The 21,632-nt window shown below is 35.6% G+C and overlaps 1 protein-coding gene across 3 annotated transcripts in view; it reads left to right on the top strand.

The window, feature by feature from the left end:
• Positions 1-20,706, top strand: part of SLC25A21 (solute carrier family 25 member 21) — a 236,764-nt gene extending 216,058 nt beyond the window's left edge. For all 3 annotated transcript variants that reach the window (XM_041401086.1, XM_041401079.1, XM_041401095.1), the window contains 6 exons: positions 5,225-5,284; positions 7,732-7,839; positions 11,826-11,990; positions 17,053-17,234; positions 18,053-18,105; positions 20,557-20,706. In XM_041401086.1, the coding sequence (XP_041257020.1) occupies positions 5,225-5,284; positions 7,732-7,839; positions 11,826-11,990; positions 17,053-17,234; positions 18,053-18,105; positions 20,557-20,636 (648 nt within the window). In that variant the 3' untranslated portion in view covers positions 20,637-20,706. The remainder of the gene's footprint in view (positions 1-5,224; positions 5,285-7,731; positions 7,840-11,825; positions 11,991-17,052; positions 17,235-18,052; positions 18,106-20,556) is intronic.
• The last annotated feature ends 926 nt before the right edge of the window (positions 20,707-21,632 follow it).

Below are 21,632 nucleotides of genomic sequence, written 5' to 3'. Positions count from 1 at the left end.
TATTTGTATAAAGTGACAGGATGTGACCTTGTAACAGAATCCTAAAGGAGTTCTGGTAATGTCATCTTCTTGTTTGCACTGGCATTTTAGATGCAAGTGACATATGTCACTTATCTCAAAATTATTTAATAAAACCAGAAAAATTAAAGTCCTATTTAATGGCAAAGTAGCAGTGAAGAATAGATGGATAATATTTAGAAGATTACTAATAACTTGTTTTCTTCATATTGTGATGTAAAGTAAATCTGACTGTGCTTTTTAGATTCCAGCATGTATTTAGTTAAAATACTAACCCATTTGATTTCTCCTACTAATTTGAGTCATTCATAAACTTCAAATCACTTTACTCAAATTTATTAAACTGGTTTAAACCCCATGATATTCAATATACTTATAAAATCATAAAAAGATTTTCAGTTGGGAAGGATCTCTGATCAAAGCAGAGCTGCTTCATGGTTACATCAGGATGTTCATATGCCTTGTCTAGTTGAGTTCTGAAATCTTAAAGAATGGAGACTGCAGCCTGTCTGTGCTCCTTCTCCAGTCCTTAACTCTTTTACTGTGAAGAATTTTGCCTTACATCCAGTCCAAATCCTCCTGTTGCAACCTTTGTGTGTTGACTCTCAGACTTCTGTTGTCAGCCTCTGAGAAAGTCTGACTCTTACATGTAAAATTGGGATGGTGGAAGACAGAACTTAAATCACCTTATCTTTCTTGTCTCTGGGCTAAACAGACTCAGTTCTTTCAAATTCTTGCACATCAAGATCTTGCTCAAGGCTCCTTTAATGTCTTACTTGTCCTCTCTTCGTGGGATGCTTTCTACCTGGGTCTTGGACATTTATGTGAGAGCTGAGTTTTTTGCAAACATGAGAATCAAGCTTAAATGTAAAACATGTGAGGGTTTTAATTAAATAGTTGAATTCTTTTATCATTTACAATATTCCTTTAAATTTACTGCTGTTCCAAGGACATCAGGGTAACTTTTTTGAGACATCAGCTGTATTCTACATTAGAAGAATTCAGTGAGAGAACAGGGCTGAACAATAATGTCCTTGTAAGGACCTGTATAATGAAACAATTCCATGTGAGACATCATATGCCAGTACAATTTTTAGCATCCAAAGCGGAATTTGTACCCATGCTTTGACCTGAAGAGAATCCAGCCTATCTCAAATTTCCACTAACCTTATTTGGCTATGACCCCAAAGGAAAAGTCATTGCTTCCTTTGGCCCACCCTCCAACCTTTACTCTTCTAGTAGTTTTCCTCATCTAAACAAGCCTCAAGCTGTCCCTTCTCGACTGCCTAAATGACTAGTGAGATTTAGAGGAAGACTAAATTCAGGCCAATGATTCTGAGATTTGAGAAAGCACAAAAGGAAGAGGGGCATTGTCTAGGTTCCAGTAGCTTCTTTTTATATTTGTAATTAAGTTTTTTGAAAGCTTCTGGTTGTAATGTCATAAAAGTGTGTAGAGAATAGACAAGGGAGATTTTGTACTAAAAAAAAAATGTACTTGTGCTACTGGAATATTGTATTTATCTTGTGTGCATTTTTGCAAGTAAAAATAAAGCTATTAAAATGAAGTTATTTAGCCCCAGTTTTTCAGTTAAGTGTTGAAGATACAGCTTCATTTTTAGTCAACTATGTTCTCATGTCTGTCTTGCTATTTCTTTTTTTCTCTCTTTTTATTTCCCTTCTAAAAAGAAAGCTGGTATTTCTGGAAGATGAAAAGTCAAAGTTTATAACTTTCTGTTAGATTGAACTTGGAGGAAAGAAATGATGATGCCAATACAATGGTTAACAGATGAACTTTTGGGGCAAATTTATATTGCTCATGTGTTCCCAGACATCTTGTTTCAAGCATATATTTTTATCTTAGCATTATTGAGACATCTGGTAAGTACTTTGGCTATTTTCTGTGTAACTTCAATTAAAGTGTATCTTTGCCAGATGGACAATATTGGTTACTATATACACAAAAGCATGTTTTAAATACGTTTATTCTGAGAAATTTTTTTGCACAAAGCTATTAACTTAATACAACTGTAGAGGAAAAGACAAATTATGCTGTGTTTTTAAAAAATTTTTGGGTGGAAATATATAAAGTCATATGATACAGTATGAAATTTTTCTTTTTTGAAAAATTGTATGTATACTAGCCACTCTAGTACACCCAGCAACATTTATATGGAATTTTATTGCTAGTGATTTTTTTCTTTTAAAAATTATTTAAAGCATAGTTACTATTAAGTAGTTATTTTATTTATGACTCTAGGAAGCTATTGATTTTTAAGGTAACATTTTAAAGACCAAAAAAATTGCTGGGTAATGTAATTCTGCCTTTATTACAACTATTTTACAGATCTGTAACACTATGGAAAACATTAAGGAATACCAGAAATTCCATTAAAGGTTAAGAGGGTAACAATGACTAGAAAGATGCTGGAGAGAGAATAAAGCAAATTTTATCACAATAAGAAATTAATTTAGTTCAGGGAAGCAGCTTACCCTCCCACTTTGTCAGACCTCTATCATACCTTCAAAAAGATAGAGCTAGAGTTTAAGTAACACTTCTATCTTTTTTGGTTATTGTCAAGGCCAATGCAAAAATTTTAAACATATTTGCAAGATGCTTGCAAGATTAATGTTCAATCTTTACACTCTTTGGAGGGTAGTCAAAATCTGGGTCCCAGTTCTAGGATCTTTTCTGCAAAATGATATAATAATCCCAACTGAGGATATAAAAAAATATCTGTCCAATGACCAGAGTATCAGCCATCATTTTCCAGAATTTAACAACCCAATTTTGCTTATGCATACATATTCCATCTTGCTTTAAGATAGTGTCATTATTAACACATTAACACCCAATTCTCCATTGGTTTTGGTATGATGCCAGTGACTTTTCATTTGAAGCAGGTCTTGATTGAAAAATTTTATTGACTTTGCCATAGGACAAGGTTCTAAACAAGTTCAAATGAAAATGTGGTGCTTATTACTTATGTTCCTGTACACGTGGTTTATGGAATAGCTGGTTTGTTCTGATAGGTCTGTAGTACTGAACCATGAGGGACAGAGCTTGTCTTCTTTGGCTGAGACTCAGCACAGGCCATACAGTCTTCCTCTCTTGTCTTGAAAATTCTATCCCCTTATGTTTCTTATGATTCCCACATTTCCATTGGCCTCATTGCTCATTGCCTTCCTCTCGTGGTGAAAAAGTTTGGTTGTCTCATGCATCAGCAGATGCTGTGTAGAGGGACTGTAGCCCCCTCTGTGGTCGCAGAATTCACTGACTTTCCAAGGATCCCACCTTCATTTGAACCAGCTTGCTCTGAACTAATCAAATTGTCCCAGGTCAATATTGGAAAGCAGACAGGAAAGTTAAAAGTTCTGGCTATTTACTTTTGCTACCGGAGGTGACAGCTCTTGTACTAGGAGCTATGAACCTGCACTGATGCAGTCTTGGTGGAACTGTGGCAGGTTTTTGTTCTTCATTCCCATCATACCAGACATGCTGTGTAAAAGCCACTTTATTTTGCATGCAAAGACGTGAATATTACTTAGACAGATTACAGGACTCACAAATAGTGAGCTGTGGTTAGCTTGTGTTGTTCCATGTGTGAAAACTATGTGGAATAACACCTCCAATATTTTTGGTGTTACCAAGAATTCAGATACCTACTCTTTTTAAAAGTCCACAATTTCTGCCATCTTCCTGCTAGACCATTTTCACTGCCCTCAGATCTGTCTTAAGTCATAGCAACTGGACTGCTTTTCTAGTGGCTTCAGTAACATGTTTGCAGAATATGAATTTAAGACTCTATGGGGTTTGTTCTGTAATCTCCTTCATAAATTATCAAACTCTCCCCTTCAAGACATAAAGATTTTTTTCCCCATTGTTCATATTGGAAAACTGTTTCAGGATTCTTTTTGTTGCAGGAAAGCTTCATCTGATCTTCAGCCACATTCTACTTATGAGTATATTTTGCTTTTACACCTAGTTTCTTTATGCTACATATCTTCCTTGTTTGTCATTCTCTTGCAGCATCTCTTTTGCTAAACTAAACAAGAAAAGCAGTCACTCTCCTTCAGTCTTCATTCTTAAAATAATCTCTAAGTTCTCCTTAATGGTCCTGGTAGCCCTGTTTTGAATATGATGTAGTCTGAGTTGTTTTTTAAATAGTGGCCTAGATTGTGTGCTGTATTTCAGAGGGCATCTTCCCAATAACGTGTAAAATGTCACATATACTCTTTCTCTAGAGTATATCTTGACCCATGCATCTCAGACTTGGTGTCCACAGACAAGGAGCTAGGCAGTGAAAGTCTGTTTGCCTGTGCCAACAGGAAGCTTCCTCCTAACTTCAGTGCGGTCAGAATTGTTCTAAACTTTCTTCTTGGAAGAGCAAATCCATTCATTTATTATGCTTTGATTTTTATAAGAATTCACAGAAGGTATTCTTAAAACTAATGTGTTTGGGTGTCAAGAAATGGTAGGTTGCAAAGTGAGCCATTGCCTTTCACCATGTTGCAGCAGGTGAAGCCGATTTTACTTTTTTCTTGAGATTCAAACACCCATGAGTACAGCTTTCAAGACATCCTCTAAGGGATTGCAGATGCTCAGAACTTTGAAGTACCACTGTTTGAAAGCAGACAATTGAATGAAATATTTATTTGGACAGAGAGAACAGGAAAAGAAATGTACCTGTTGACAGTAGAAGATTATAAAAATGGCAGACTTTCCATCTTCAAAATCCACAATTATATCTCTCTGATGAGAAGCAGACTAGTGTTTGAGAAATGCAAAAGTGATTGCATCACATTACATTAAGGATGTTGGGGTGATTTCTTGGGAAAACTGTAATCTACTACTACATTTAAACTAGTATATGAAAGTTAATGCCAGAGGAAAAGTTTATAAATTTAAAATAGGTCCTATATGATGTAAGTGAGCTCTTGGATAAAACATTACTTGAATTGCACTTGTGCTGCTACTATGCATGACACACTAATAAAATCAGTCCTGAAGCCTGATTGTCTACTCTTGCACATCTAATACTGCTACAGAGAGTGTGAAATAAAAGTGGCTTACTTTTATTTTGCAGAACTGCGTGCAGCTGCTCAGGATGTGAGGTAGTGAAACTCCATTGTAGTCTGCTTTTTACTAATTTGTATAAGTAACTAATAGTTTCTTTCAGCTCAATTTCAATCTAACTTCTATTCACAGTTTTTTACCTTTGAACAATACAAGAAGCTTCTGGGATATGCGTCATTGCCACCAGGACTGGTATGTATGGATACAGAATTTCGTGTTCTGATGTAGAATGTGTGTGCTGAGCAGTCTGTCTCATCTGCTTCCTCCCATAGAAGAAGCCCAAATTTAAAGGGTCCCACTCAATTCAGAGTTTTTCAAAACAAACCTGTCCCTTGGTAAGAAAATATTGATAAGAATATATCAGAATTGATAAATTATGTTTTATATCAAATGTCCTCAAAATAATTCCCTACAACATCAAAAAATTCATGAACATGGATAACAAGAGCCACCATGGAAGAGTCTGTCTACAGCTTGTCATTCTTCATTCTTACAAAATTACAAAAAAAGTTGAACATTATCAATATTTATTTATTCGTGTCTAGTGTAACACTTCAACCTCACAGTGCTATTCTCCAAGGCACAGTACAACTATAACAAAAATACAGATCTCACTCTTGTTTTGAAAACTTTATAAAAGAAACATAAGTTATTGATAAGAAATTGCTACTTCCTTTGAAGCAAATGGCAAAACTCTCTTGTCCATCAGTGGAGTTAGGAATTCCTCTCAAGAAATAACTGGTTTAAAAACAATATGCAGGGCATACATATACACAGAAATGTTTTAATGCTTAGATGGAGCTTGCATGTGTAATCTGCATTCTCATGTGTAGATCTTAATTCTGCTATTGTACATTAGGAGTAAAATACTTTTTATAAGAGCTACTGCTTCCTGTGATGTAAGAATGTAAACCATAGGAAATATATATTTTTCACTATGATGACATCACAACTTTAGGAAACAATTGATCTTTTTAAGGCTGTGCTATAAAGGTTTTGGTAGTTTCAAGTCTCTTTAAAAGAGTATTGCTTCCAGTTACATCTCCCTTTAACTGCAGTGAGTTAATGGTCATGGAATTCTATTAACTAGGTTAAAGCAAGTTGCCTCTTCCTCTTAATTATTCCTGTTTGCAGTCTCTTCTATTTTATCTGGTATTTTTCAGCAGTTCTCATCCTTAAGTGTATAGAGAGAGACTGATACTTGTTCTCTAGCAAGTGGAAAGAACAGAGTTGAAGGTTCTATGGTACCCCAGCACTCTTCTGGGGGGAAGAAAAATAGGCTGAAAATTTGTTAGCATGCAATAGCTGCCCAAAAGTTGCTGTGATTCATAGAACAGATAGAGCAAATCTTAGAACAATCAGAAACCCCTCACATTTGTTGTCCAGTACTGTTACTATAGAAGCATTTTTGGTCCTAAGGTAGTGAGGGGAAAAGCAGACTGAGGGGGATTCTGGTCTAAACCCAGCAGAATGTTTCTAGGTACCTCAACAGACCTCATATCAGGGAAATATTTCTTATTAAAAGACAGATACATACATTAGCACCATCTTTCTACTGGCTTCAGTCTCATGGTTGATGATGAAATGTTCCCATCTTACTGGAAAATTCAATTTTTTAGTAACACAATCTTCTCCAAAGGCAGTAAGACTGGGTGTTGCCATTACCCTTCTAACTTTTCATTCCTCTTTTTCTTGAGCTCTCAGGACTCCCTGCTCAAATCCCTCTGCTTTAAGTAAGTTTTTTCTCACTATTGTTTTTTTCCTTACTATGGGTTTCTTTGAATTTCAAATAATGGATTCATTAGAATGTGTATTGGTCCTGGGACTTTTTTCAGTACCTGGAGATTTTGGGGATGTTAAGTGAAGGCAATAAATGTGTAAAGCGATCATTAAACTTAACCCCTCAGAACTTTCTCAATTGACCTAAATATTTTAACACTATTTTTTGTTTTAAAAACATCAAGTTATTTTAAAATGCTGTGCTGTGATGGAAAGCAAAGCAGTGAATATCTCCATATCTATGACTGAAATGCCACCAGCCTTCTACGTAAATGGAGTTAACTCATCCTTGCAATGAATGCTGACATTTCCCTGTGTGCCACTCATTCCCATATAAACCTTTCTAGCATTTTTAACTACTAAGTGAACATTCTGCTTGTGCAATTTGCTTAAGTACTGAACTATTTTAGTTGCTTACATGTATTTTTAAGTTAATATGTTAGTGTTATGTGCTTCGTGCTGAGTTCAGAGATTTTATTTTTTCCAGAGCTGCATAACTACACTTACATTTGTGTTATTATTCCGAGTCCACCCAAAGATAACATGAGGACATTCTTTTGCCACTTTTTCCATGTTTGCGTAATCATTTGGTGCCATATTTTCGCTTCCAGCTGAAAAAAGAATACATGCACATGGAGTGCTACGACATTTTGTTTTGATTGTTTTGGAATATGGTTTATGGCTATTGTCATACTGTCTTCATGAACTGTCAGCATCTATCAAGGGCTAAAGTTGTTTAGCAATAGAATACTGCTGCATTACTGTAGCCTTGCAGTTTGCATTGTATCCCTCAGTTTCACAATCTGATGTAGAGGAAGTATTACTCCTTAGTACTCAATTTTCATTTGAAACTTTCCTAGGCATTTGCAGTTGCTGGCTTGGGATCTGGTTTGACAGAGGCAGTTGTGGTTAACCCGTTTGAAGTTGTGAAGGTTACCTTACAGACCAATCAGAATGCCTTCACAGAGGTATGAAAACTGCTTCCTTCTCTTTTTTCCATTTTATTGGGCATAATGCACTTCGAGGTTCATATGTAGAGCAGAATGCCTGTAATATATGGGTGGATGCAAATGATTTCCCCACAAGCTCAACAGAAACAGAAGAGACCCAATAGCCAATGCCTTCAGGTAAGTAGGGAAGCCTGCAGCATTTTCAGAGGCATCAGCATCTCCCCTGTCAATATTCTGTGTCTTCATCCCTCCCAGCAACCCAGCACTGTGAGGAATTGTAATCCAGGAGTACAAACCTGAGCCCCTTGGACGCAGCACATTTACCCCAGCAGGCTCCAGATTTCAAGTGAGCACTGAAGGTTAGCATAAAACACCCTGGCCCTGTGCCCTAGACAGAGTCCAGCTGCTGGATTTTATGCAATGTTTCTTGGATGAAATTACTTACAAGACTTCACTTTTATTAGTACAAACTGGAAAATTGTTATATAACAAGTACATTGATAATTTAAATTCTTGCTTAACTTCAGAGTTTTATTATTCAAATATTGTTTCGTCCAAAGAAGTCATTGTACAAAACATTGTCCACGGTTCTGGGTACTGCTGAAAGGGGAAAAATATTAAACTGGAAAACAGTGATTCATGAAAATCAAGTGTTCTCAGGAATGCACTAGCTTCTATTAATTTTAATGCAGAACATGTTCCAGGATAAAGGGAAGGCAGGCAGTAATGAAGTTCCTTTTTCCTTTTCTCATTTAATAAAAATAACAATTGTCAAATCAACTTTTTCAAAATCTTTTGAGAAATCAGCTATACCATGGTAGAAGTGCCAAATCACATAAGCATTCACATGAAAAGGTTAGCTGAATCCCTGGTGGGACATGGTTTTTGCATATTCTGCTATTAAGTTTTGACTGAGTTAATACTTTCATGTCTTGTAGCACTCATCTACACAAATTGAACAGTTTTGGGGGGTGCACAGTAAAGAGATTTATGACCTGGCCATTTACATAATCTGTTGGGGCCAAGCTTCTCAGGTACACTCTGGAAAAATACGGCTACTGATTTCCATATGTCATAGGGTAACTGGTACCTACTCCATAACTCATCCAGAAAAGCATTTTCTTCGAGAATAAATTTTAAAATATTTGGTAAACTCCTGTTCAATTCTCAATGCATATGAAAGACATGTTTATTTGCTGTGAGTCTCCAGTCTAGACATTTTTTAAATTTAGGCAGCAAAGCCACTGAACAGATAAATAATGCAGAGCAGGAGTTTAGGATCCTGGAAGGAGAGAGACTGAAAGTAGGAAAAAGCAATGTGTGAGAGGGTCTGTCTCTCAAGAAGATAATGTGATAAAAATTGACTATTACTCCTCTAGCAGTAGTGAACAGATATTCTGGATCCTTCTGCTTCACAGTTGTGAAGATGTAATTATCTTAGCTTAAAAAAACACCTCTGCTTTTAAGTATAAACCATGGTTATATTTTGAACAAATTATTCCTTGTAAAATTGAAAAAGACCAATGTATCTTTTCACTTCATACATTTTAATTTTTTATCTACTGCAAAATTTATAACAAAATCTGGTGTAGTTTAGTTTGTAAATTTTAGCCAATTGTTTCCTTTAATTACAGCCTTCCTTCCTTGCTGACCTTCAGAATAATACAATAATCAAACTGCAGCTGTCCAAAAGCATTCTGAGTTGTTTTTGTTCAGGTGAATATTCTCTAATTTAATTTAAATGCAAAATTTCACAAAATACAAATACTAGTATAGTATCATACAAATAAAATTGTGACAGTATAGTATTTGGACCCTACTAGAAACCTAGTTTACATTGAAAATATTTACTACGTGCTCTAGGGGAAAAAAATCCAAGCGAAATTAAGTTCTTAAATCAAAAAGATTGTTCTATCAGAGACATGTTAATTTTTCATGTATCTTTCTAAAGTGTTAGAACTTTAAAATTTGCTGTAAATTAGAAAAAACTCCAGTGACTTAATACCTTGACATCAAGTTCTCATTAAGAAAATGTTAAAGAACATTCCACAGTAAAGCATGTAAACTCAAGCCCATTGGAAGAAGCATGTCCAGAGGTTATATTATACAGCATAAGGCATTACCATGCACTGTTTTTCTAAAAGGTTTAAGTAAAGTGTGTACCTATCCCATTGTGGAACTTTCATACTACATGATGAAACCTAATGCAGTTCACATATTTCTTGACTATTGTATAGAAATAATAAATATATCTTGTTTAAAAGGAACAAGGAAGAGCATGAGCACATACACTCACACCCAGACTCCAGCACACCCCCAAAGCAAATATTCACACCCTGCAGTGACAGCTGAATTGTTCTGTGGTAGCAGATCATCTTTCCAGGGTTGATAGATTTAAAGAGGAAGGCCACTATAAATCACGTATCAGCCCTTTTGTAAGGGAGATTGCTGTGGGTAAAAATAATGGTGGCTTTTTGTTAAAGTAGACTGCAAGAAGTCCAGCACCATGTTGTTTGGTTTTCCTTTTTATTTTTCCCTTTCCCTGTCGCCCTGGATAACTCACTGGCTATAGAAGCTGGTGTGTTGAATAAAATCTTCTCACCTGACATAAGAGTTATGATTAATTAACCAAATACAATTTTCTGCCTTATGATGAGAAGAATCTGACTCCAGATTCCACTGAATAGGTCTATATTAAGTAAAAGTCAACAGCTGTGTGAAATACACTAACTCCAGATGTTTGTACGATAAATTCCTCTGTCTAAGGTCCTTCCATCATCAATGATGAACTGCAGACCTTTTATGGCTTGCTCAATTGACGTGATAACACCTCCTTTGGTAAAAGGGAAGTGCTGCCAAAGAGAGTCCTCTTTGTAACTACAGGACTGAAAAGGGAAGTCAGGTGTAGACACTGCGGGTGTCTATATTTGGGCTTATTAATCCTATCTCAGGTGTTCAGCAAGTGACAGGCGTCCCCTTGAGTCATGAGTAAATCCATACTCAAGACAAGGGATACTATGGGATATCTTAATATTGAAGGTTGCTGTTTTATTTCTTGAAGATCTAACATCCATTTTTGGAGCACATAAAATGATGTTATTGCTAGTATCCATGTTTTGTATCTCCATTTTGGAATAGATTCTGTCTTGAATTCTTGGGAGTAGATAGAAAAGTAAACTCCAGTGAAATATATGCAGACCATTAGCAGGATTATATTAGTTGTGAAATATGAAAAAACAAAATGAAACTTTGTATTAAAGATTATACTCATCAGCCACTTAAATAAGCAGTCATATGCTGTGTCAGATATAGTAGCATCATTTGGCTGATGCTGTTGATCTACCACAGCGATATTTTGAAATGGAAAGCTATTAAACAAATAATTGTATTGAAATTAGTGGTATTCACAGTGGTGTAGTCAAAATTCTTCTATATTTTCATGTCTGAACCTCCTAGTGGAAGTCATGTTTTGCCTTTCTAATTATGGATTTGGTTACCCAGAGCTTTATGGCTTTATGGCTTTTTTTGGCTTTATGCATTGGAGAAAGCCGAATTCTATTCAACAATTTTTTGAAAGTAATGTTTCTATAAAGCTGCTAAAAATATGTAAAATATTCAGAGGGGGAATAGCTAATTCTGAATATCACGGTATATTCAAAAAAAAGATCAAAGGTGCATGTAGTCAGGCAGATTCTGTCTGACATGAGGCAGTTCTTTCCTTTTTGTCTTTTATGAAATGGAAAGCTGTTAAAGTACTACTCTTTTACAGTACTCAGTTCCTGCTTTCATCTTATTCTGCAACCAGAAAAATGAGGAATCTTTTTTAATTAAAGTTGTGGGTTTTATTGGTCACAGGAAAGGGAAAATAACAAATACAGTGATACTTACTATAAAATTGCAAAAATTGGCAACACTGTGTTTGTCAACAGCATAGAAATGATGCTATGTTTATTGTTTTCGTTTTGTAAAGATGATCTCTTCCTTCTTTTGCTTGACTTGTGTAGCAACCATCTAGCTTTGTTCAAGCTCAGCAGATCATTAAAACCGGTGGTCTGGGCTTCCAAGGACTCAACAAAGGCCTTACTGCAACACTGGGCCGTCACGGAGTTTTTAACATGGTTTACTTTGGATTCTACTTCAATGTGAAAAACATTCTTCCAGTCAATAAAGTAAGTTCTTCATACAATGCAATAGACAATCAGATGAGAAGTCTGACATTTTTATTCACACTCTATTTTTCTGTGCAAAGCTGTGGTATTTAGTGATAAACAGTGACTAACCTATCCCTGTTTTGCAGAAATCCATAGCATTTTAGTGGAAGCAAATTAAGGACTCGACCTTCTCACTTTTTAAGCAAAGCTGAGTGTAGTCATGTTTGTATTATTGTTTTTATGAATTTCCCTTTATAGCATGGTAGCAGTGCAAAAAGGCAGAAATGAGATACAGACATGTTGTGCTTATGTTTGGTATGTATGCAAATTTTTTTGTAGCAAACTAGCTTAGTAGAGAAAAATCAGTTTCTAGAAATTCTGTCAATATTCACATATGGGCTAAGCTTGCAGAGGTGGCTGAGCTGCAGGATATAGGTCATTCTGGCCAAGCACTGCACCTATTTACTCAAAAGAGAGTTCAGCCTAGTATCGAAGGATGACAGGAAAGTTTCATCCTTATGGGAGAGAGACAGTCCAAAACAGGATGTAAAGGGTCATGCACAGGGACTTTATATCATTTATAATTAAATAAAAAAAAAACATTATAGCTGTAATTTCACTTAAAGAAATTTTGATAGTCCTATATTACTTTGAATAACAAAGGAAACAAACATTCCCTTTACCACAAAAGGAAACTTTACAAATGAAAACATGGTAATATCAGCAACTTTCTAAATAACTGTGTGAGAAACAACTAATGGTTTATTAATGATTCAAGTATGCTACTTATTGAAGTCTGTTTTCACTAATGTGATTTTTAGATGATGACAGTTAAACAGTCACAGGTGTAGTACGTAGTGATATACGTGTAAGAAGGTGCAATTCACATCAAAAGGGATCGGTTTCTATTCCCATATGAAGTAACACCTCTTTTTTTTCTGCACTTCTGAGTAGCCTGGTATTTTTGTTGGCAGCATTGTGTAAATGGAGAAAACCTCCACTTCTTATTTGCAGATTATTACAGTAAATTGAATTGTTCAAGGGCAGCTGACCCACAAGTTTCTACAAGTTTCTTACAGTGTATCTAAGCATATTTTACAGTGCACTTTAGTCACACATTCTAAAAACTCCAGGCACAGGCACAGCTTGTTACTAAGATAGGAGTAAACACTTTTGTGTTCATCAAAAGATTAAAAAATTATAATCACTGTGCAGGAAATTCAGGAAAATATGCAGGTAAGGACAGAGACTAGCGTGTAGCTTCTATGGGAATCATGGGAAATGTTCTTGCATAGGAATTGAATAGTAATAATATTTGGTATAAGCATGCTTTCCTAGCCGTTCAGATTTTTAAAAATAGGAAATAAGTATTACATTATTAGAAAGATTCAGAGCTTTATGATCTAAAGGAAATTAGTACTTTATACAGATTTTTTACGATGCAGAAAAATTTTAACATCTACAACATGGGTTTAAATATATGTAGAAAACAAAAGGGAAATTACTTCAATGTCAGCTGATGACCCAGGTCTCCTCAAATATTAGCAGAATCAAAAGGCAATTTAAGCAGTGTGGGATTAACTGCAAATAAGTGGAGGGGTTTGCCTGGTGCTTAAACAGTGCACAGTGCCTTACATGGTGGCTTGCACAGTGACTGCGTCTGTGCTGGTAAATGGAGTGGCAATGCTGAAACTCAGCTGCCCGTGCTGTTAAACATTCCCGGGCACAGCTTCGGCCCTGGGCAGCCAGCACAGCTCTGGGTGTGGCTTAGGAACCAGGGAAGGCAAGGAACCCTTCCTAACGGGCTGGCTTCATGCAGTCAGTCTGTTTTGAATGGTGGCAGTATTCTATAGCGCTAATAAAGCCAAGAGGACTCTTCAGGCCAGCCAGCATCAGTGCTATAGACAGTCTGTACAGATAATAGCCAGTAATTCTGATCAGACTTCCATTAAAATCAGTGCAAAACTTACCCTGAATTTAAGACGTAGATCAGACTTCATCTGGCTGGTGCTAGCCAACATTATGTCTCAAGTACTTACATGCATTGAATTTCACTTCAGTGACTGCTAAATGGAAGTATTTGACAATAATTTATGACCTGTAACAAATCTCTTCTGTCAGTGGGCAGGTACTAGAGGCTTAGAGTTATCAAACCTGTACAAGGAATTTGGTAGAAGCTGGTTTGCAGTTAGTCTGAAAAATACTTAACAGTTGTTAATTTGTTTAGATTTCTCACATACTTGATTTCATGACAAAATCTAGTTTGTTAACTTTGTATATTTTGCCAGAAAAGAAAGTCTTAAAGCCAGTCTTGTAATATTGACAAATATGTAAAAATTATAATATATAAAAATTATAATATATAAAAATTGTGAAATTAGAATACTACACTTGTGAAATAATTTTGACTATTGACTATATATTTGCTCTCCACCATCTCTAACATAAGTTGAAAATATATTAAAATCTCTGAATGAATCTTTTAGCTGTCAGCTAAACTGTGCATTAAATTTGCATCCCAGTTAGGGATGTTTGCTGCCTATTTTGCCAAAGACAATAAATCTTGTAAATAGAGTGGTCAAATGATATCAATGACATGTGTGGGTTGTAAATGTCCTTAATGAATAATTTTTCAGATGTTCAGTCTATTCTGCTAAACAGACCATTTACAGCCAACCTTGCCCTCTGTTTACTGAAAATGAAATAAGCCTGATTTCTTTCAGTGGCCACTAATTTACCAACCATAGAGAAATAGCAGCTATGCTTCTGCCCTATCAATGAAATTATTTTTCAAATGGCATCTACTTTTATAGCACATTTCATAGGTGTCCAGCAGCTTTGCAATTTTTTATCATAACTAGATGTTCTTTTAAACATTAGTTCCATTAAAACCTTTGCTCACTACCACCTCCAAGTGGCTGCCACATTTCTCAACAGTATGAAATTTCCTCACACCTGTTAAAAGCCCCTTTGAAATGTAGCCAACTGCAGGACTCATTTCAAGTTGGGTGCTGCCAGCCCCAGCTACTGCAGATGTGCCTCCTGTTACAAGGGCTGTCCAGGCCAGGGGTGATGTAGGATGATGTAGGATTATGTAGGATGATGTAGGTGATGTGTGTCTTGTAAGAGAAAGGGGCTCTGAACTTCTAGAGGGAAAGAAGAGATGGGAAACCCAAATGGGCTACTCAGCTTGGTGAGTAAGCAAAATAGCAGACAATAGTTTTATTTTAGTACCTTTCAGATCCATGCGAACAGAGAAGTTCTGTGTAGGAATAGAGAGTGAAAAGTGCATGTGGTGCAATGGACTTGAAAAACTAGTAAGCCAAGCTGATTTAGGAGAAGACTAGATCAGAAGGAGTAGTGGAATAACCTCAGAGCCACTAAGCTGAGCTTTTTGAAAAAAATTACTTTTAATTTTTGACATGACACATAAATTTATATTGAATCTTTATACTAATTAAATTATCCAGATATTACAGTGATGAATTTCATAGAAAAACCTTGCCCATGAGGTTTATGATTAAAAAAATCAAGTTACAGCAAAGCAGGTGTTGACTATGGTACGTTTGGTTAGAGTCCAGTTTTGTGAATGGGCAAAAGGGGTCTTCTTTACTTCTCTAGATACCAGAAACATGGGCTTTATTTTATTTGCATTTAAATCACTGTATGTACAGAATGAACAGAAATTTTTTGCTAAGATCTTTGCCAAAAAAGGACTACTATTCTTGTACCACAACCGATTCTAATTTTTAAGTTATTATCAGTACGTTTCATGTTTTGTTAAATCAAGGTATGAGTTTTTCTGCAAGTAATAAAGGGCTCTGTTGATTTGACATTTCTTTCTTAACACCTGTATGGGCTTCATTCAATGTTTATTATGGAAGTTTTAATTTATTTTCTTATCGCTAATCTGGAAATGAAAACTTATTTCTTGGTTTCTGTTTCATTTAAAAACATATAGGTTTAGGAAACAAAAAACTGTCATATTTTAACATTGTGCCAATGTTATACACGGCAAGATCATTTGTTATTTTAATAATGATTTTCTATAATTAAAGCACCTTCATGACATAAGTAAGCTCCATATAAAGAATGTGATGTAGCAAAAAAGTGTCCTTCTGTTAAAAACTGAAGCAAAACCAAATTATGTGCATAGGAAATGTTCTGGAACACGCTTGCCTGTGACTTCCTACTTAGAGAAATAGGATTAAACCTGCTTCAAGGGACTTTGACTCCCAGATAAACTCTGGGTTCTTTGATGTCATAGAAATGCCAAAGTAGGAGGTCTTTCTAAAAGATCAAATAAAAGCCAGTTGAACTGTGAACTGTGAGTGAGCAAAGAAATTTTTAGATGCACTTCTAACCTACTTCTAACTTTTACCGTGTGCATATAGTAGGGTTCAGAAACAATCTGTTGTAAATTCTTCAGCCAATTAGCTGAGTGAATTACCACCGTTTATAATGCGCAGAACGTGGAGGCTCTCTTGCCGTTGTGCCGAGTTGGATTGTTAATAACAGGAAGCTAGCACTTCTCAGTACAGTGGATCAGCTACATGTGAAAATAAATGTAAAAAACCTGGAGGGGAATGGCAGCAGACTGAGATTAGTCTTTATTTAATTTAGCATTTGGGGGTCCAACACACAAATGAGTGTTTTAGTAGGCTTCATGGTGGAAGTTGCTGTCATTTGTAAAATATTCTGGCCAATTAGCTAATAGTGTGCTTGGATTTCTCCTGTTTTGATACAGTAATACTAAGTACATTGTGAAGCCCAATTATACAAATCATCCCCATATGCCATACCAGTCTTTCTTTATGAACTGTGTTTATAAATCCTGTGTGAGGAAATGTGTACTTCAGCAATTTAGACCATGTGTAAAAACATAGCCAATAGGATTGTCAAGAAAACAAGTTCCAGCATAGGAAATCCTAATGTGTTCCGCTAAAATAACACGAGTGTGTTGTGTGAGTTTTCTGATTAAATGCTTATTACTTTATAGTGCTTAACCTGCACAGGTCTTTCCATTTCCCTTTTTATTCTTTCTTTCTTTTTTTTTTTTTTTTTTTTTTTTTTTTTGTAGGATCCAAATTTGGAGTTTTTGAGGAAATTTGGAATTGGGCTAGTCTCAGGAACAATAGCCTCAATTATTAACATTCCTTTTGATGTTGCAAAAAGTAGGATTCAAGGACCACAGCCAGTTCCTGGAGAGATCAAGTACAGAACCTGTTTTAAAACTATGGCAACAGTCTATAAAGAGGAAGGGTAAAACATTCTTATTTTAATAAATGTCCAGACCTCTGTTTTAGTTTGTATGGGCCCATAAAAACACATTGTTGTATTTCAAATTTGATGAGGACCACTAAGCCACCCTGAACTCACTTATCAAAAGAGCCCAATGTAGCATTTTGAAAATTTATTTTAGAATTACAAGGACATATCTTCCTACTACATATGAGTTTCTACAAGAGAGTTACAAAATGATTATCACATTGTCAAAATTTATGTTCCCCAAGTAAATGCTTCATATATCTCATCTGTAATTTTTTCAACTCTTCATTTTGTAAAAGGAAAATATGAACAGAAAACATATTATTTCTCAATTTAATCTAATTTTAATTATGCAGGCCTCTGTACCTTTAAAATTATAGCTGAAATAATTAAACTGGAGACAGATCCTTGTGGTAATAACATTTTCCAACTTTTAAAAATATTTCTCAAGTGGTGACTGAGTTGTGGCTTTGATATTCAATTATATCAGTCATTTTGTCCCTATATGCAGCTGTTGTTAACAGACTTGTCTTGAAAGTAAACCCATCTCACTGATTAAAGTCATATTTCTGATTGGCTAAGCTCACAACATTGCTTTTGCGACTGAACATTGATTAACTTTTTCTCTTCATCTGATCTGCCTCTGTAAAATGTTAAAATCCAGATACAGCCTGCTATTGAACATGTGTAATTTCAAATAATTGCCTCTAAGTGCTCTGCCAGCATTTTAACAAACATATGCTACAATTCCGTTCTTCTTTTAGAGCAAGAATATTGTTTGAAATGTTTTGTTTGTTATTCTTCTGCTACAGATTTCTGGCTCTGTACAAAGGCTTGCTTCCCAAGATCATGAGGCTCGGTCCAGGTAATTTTCCTTCTGTCATTTCTATTTTGCTTTTGTTCTGGCTTTCTCTTCCCATTTTTACAGTTTCTTGAGAAAATGTAGTAAATATCAGTTAAATAAATGAATCAAAACATGTTTCACTTTGAATGGTTTCTTTTTAAAATAGCATCATCTAGTAGTATCACAGATGGATGTGGCTAAATATGTGTCTAAAAAAAACAGTTTACACATATGCATCAGAGAATTGCTGATCCAAGTAAGTGCTGGTTCATGCAACTGTTTTATTTATGAACAAACGGAAGTACATGCAAATGACAGAACTGTAACACTCTTGGAAGTTTCTTTAAGTTTCCTATTCCTTCTAATGTGATCTTTTGAGTTCGTTAGCGCTATTCCATACCTATGTGAAGTCAGCCTAAATGCAGGTTAGAGTCTCTCCATAAAATGCACTCAACTAGTCAAGGCACAGCCCAAGCATATCAAATTCCAGTTACTTACTTCTCTTATGCTCTATGGAGGCAGACACTAAAAAGCTGATAGCAGAGTTGGGAAGAGACTTGTATGGCCCTGGAAAACTAAGAGAACAAGGATATCTTAAAACTGGGGTTGTTCCTTGACCACTTCTTACCAATTATTACTCCAAATGTGGGAGCACAGTGATTGAAAGCTGTATCTTCTTTGGCTTTTAGAGTTGTTTTTTTTTTTTTTCCTGACTGGTTTTGATTAACCATGAAAGCAAAGCATTGGGCCCTCAGACTTTGTCAGCCCACAAAGGCAGTCTGCATCAAAAAGAGCAGAAGTCCCAATTTGAACAGTATCCCATTCCCATGAAATTGTATTTCCAGTTGTTCAAGCTGGTTGTTTAATATGCAAGAACACACATAGGTAAAGCAAGTAGGTACAGAGCCTGTTCTGCAGTATAAAGGAGGCATTAGGTTTTTCTGTAAATGTTTGCATATCCAATCCATCTGGCTAAGTACTAGACCATGCCTGGTTTTTGTGCAGGGTAAGGAAGAAGGTGGGGAGGGGAAACAAGGAGCTCTGGAGCTAAAAGCCTTTTCCCTCACACTCCAAAGATACTAGATTACATACAAGACAAAGAGAAGGCAGTGTTTAGCTTTCCCAGTACCTCTTAGCATAGCAGATTTTGGAATAAGATTTTCCATCTTACAGATGACTATGCATTCTGGCCCACATCCAGCAAGTCAGTTACATGTGAACTTCATTCTAAATACTTCTGTAGTTATATTGGCTAACTAACATATAGGTTTAACTTTCTGACGAAACAATAATACAGTCTTTATTATGACTGGAAGGTAATTCCTTCTTCTAACATGTGAGTGTTTACAGGAAAAGAGATACACAAACAAATCACACAGTATGAGATTTGGAATCAGCCTTGATTTGGGTTCAGATCACATCTTAGACATTGTGTCTATGATTTGTTTGTCCGTCAAAGCCTTTTGCAAACATCTGCTCTGTCTAGCTTTCTGTGAGTTCCTTTTCATTGAGAATTTCAAGTCTGGTGATGGTTCCTTAGGATAAATGATATGGAGAAACTGATGGAGTAATTCTGTGTGCCTGGTTGTCTTAGCCTATCCCTAGAAAGGTGAGTCTAGTTCAGCAGAAGCCTCATTTGTTAGAGATGCCACTCCAAGCTGCCAACTGCACCAACAGGCAAAGGCAAAGGCAAGAAGATACTTATGCCACAGTGCAGGCACTCACAAATAATATATTTTTACTCATGCAGTCTGGTTCCCTTTATCCATGTTCTCCAACTAGAAGCTTCTCTATGTGTTTAGTTATATATACATAAATGTTCCCTTTTTTTATCTCTCACAACCCAATTGCAGTCTGGCTTCACTAACAGTAAAGATATTTTATGGCTTTCAAACTGAGATTTTATACTGTTACCAATTCTAGCAAATAATGCCATTTCATTAGATCAAAACTTCACCTGTGGATTTGTAGCCAGGAAAGATTATACTCACTTCCACACTGTGATTTTCTGCTTTAGACATAGTGAAAAAACAGGTAAAAATCTCTCTTGACTCTTACCTGGAAGTGTTCTTATCATCCTGAAGATGAATTTTTGCCATTCCACCAGTCAAGTTGCTCTTTCATGGCCAAATCTTGTTAAACAGGCACACAAATATACATATATTAAGACTAAAAGTTTCACTTTTAGAAGAACAAAGGAAAACATTAATCTTGAAAAAGTATTAGGAAAAATCACACTGAGAGTGAATTTGATTTAATATACAAGCTATTTACATCAACTTTAAGATCTAATATTAAGTAAAACTGTTATGGTTTATGAATTGGTGAATTTTTATTGAACTCAGGAAATAGACTTATTCATTTTGTAAATACAGCTTTGCCATATTCTTGTTTATGTTACACTAGAAATGCTCTATAAAATTTTGAAAATACTGGATTTTCTATGTAGTAAAATAATATCTTTTCTTCCAGGTGGTGCAGTGATGCTTTTGGTTTACGAATATGTTTATGCATGGCTTCAGGACACAGTTAATCACAAGGAGCATTTCTGAAAAATGTACTCTTTAAAATTGCATGCATTCTAAAATACACCATAATAAAGCAAATGATTCTTATCCTTTATAGTGTTGAATACCCTCAGATTGCACTGATGTTAATACAATTCCAAACAAATATGGTCTCTAGGTCCTGATCCAAGAAAACATTTAAGTACATGTTTTTCTGTAAGTGCATAATTAAATAGCACTTGACATTTGTAATGGTTTTGCTGGACCAAGAGAAAATATAAAGCAGACTTAAAACTGAGTTTTTAAAGGACAAACTGAAATTTCTTGACACACAATCATCCTATGTAATCACACACTTTTTTAAAAGTTTCAGCTGAAATTGCAAGATAAAAACTATCAGGGTACTTTAAAGGAAAAAAAGGAATAATGCTGGGGAGGGGGCAGATACTAAGCTAATGTAAACTGACAGCTCTGTTGACTCCACATTAAAAAAAATTATCCATACTCTGCAACTATTCAGTCACTCTTGGGTCCAGTTTCAATTCAGCCCAGTATGATTTCAGCATTCCAATAAAAGGTTTTCAAATTCTTTGGAGTTTGGATAGAAAAGGACAAGCACAAGTAGCCACAACCTTAAAAACATGCATAGTGCTAAATATCCTACTTGTTCTTAGCCATATATATTATATAAATCTCATTCAGATCAAAAGTACTGAAAGTAATTAGTATGCATCAAGTTGCATAAAAAAAACAAACCAACTTGGGATTCATAGAAGAAATGAGTAAATAAATTAGCAGAAAGAAGTCAAATGCAAAACTTTTATCCACTTTGATATACTATCCCAAAAGAGCTGTCCTGTGATAAAAATGCTCAGTGCCCCCTGACTGCCCCTTTAGCCTTTCATTTCCACCATGGAATGGTGAAACAAGGTAGCACATCTGCAGTTGTACATAGCTAGCTGTACCCATCGAATAAATGCACCTTTCTGTAGATAAAAAAAGTTGCTCTAAAGCTAAATTTTTTCCTTTTCCCAGTCACTG

Source organism: Onychostruthus taczanowskii, unplaced genomic scaffold, assembly GCF_017590055.1.
Source record: "Onychostruthus taczanowskii isolate IOZ18803 unplaced genomic scaffold, ASM1759005v1 scaffold1, whole genome shotgun sequence".
Lineage (NCBI taxonomy): Eukaryota > Metazoa > Chordata > Aves > Passeriformes > Passeridae > Onychostruthus > Onychostruthus taczanowskii.
Note: the sequence above shows the minus strand (reverse complement) of the source record. Positions and strands in the feature narration are given on the sequence as shown.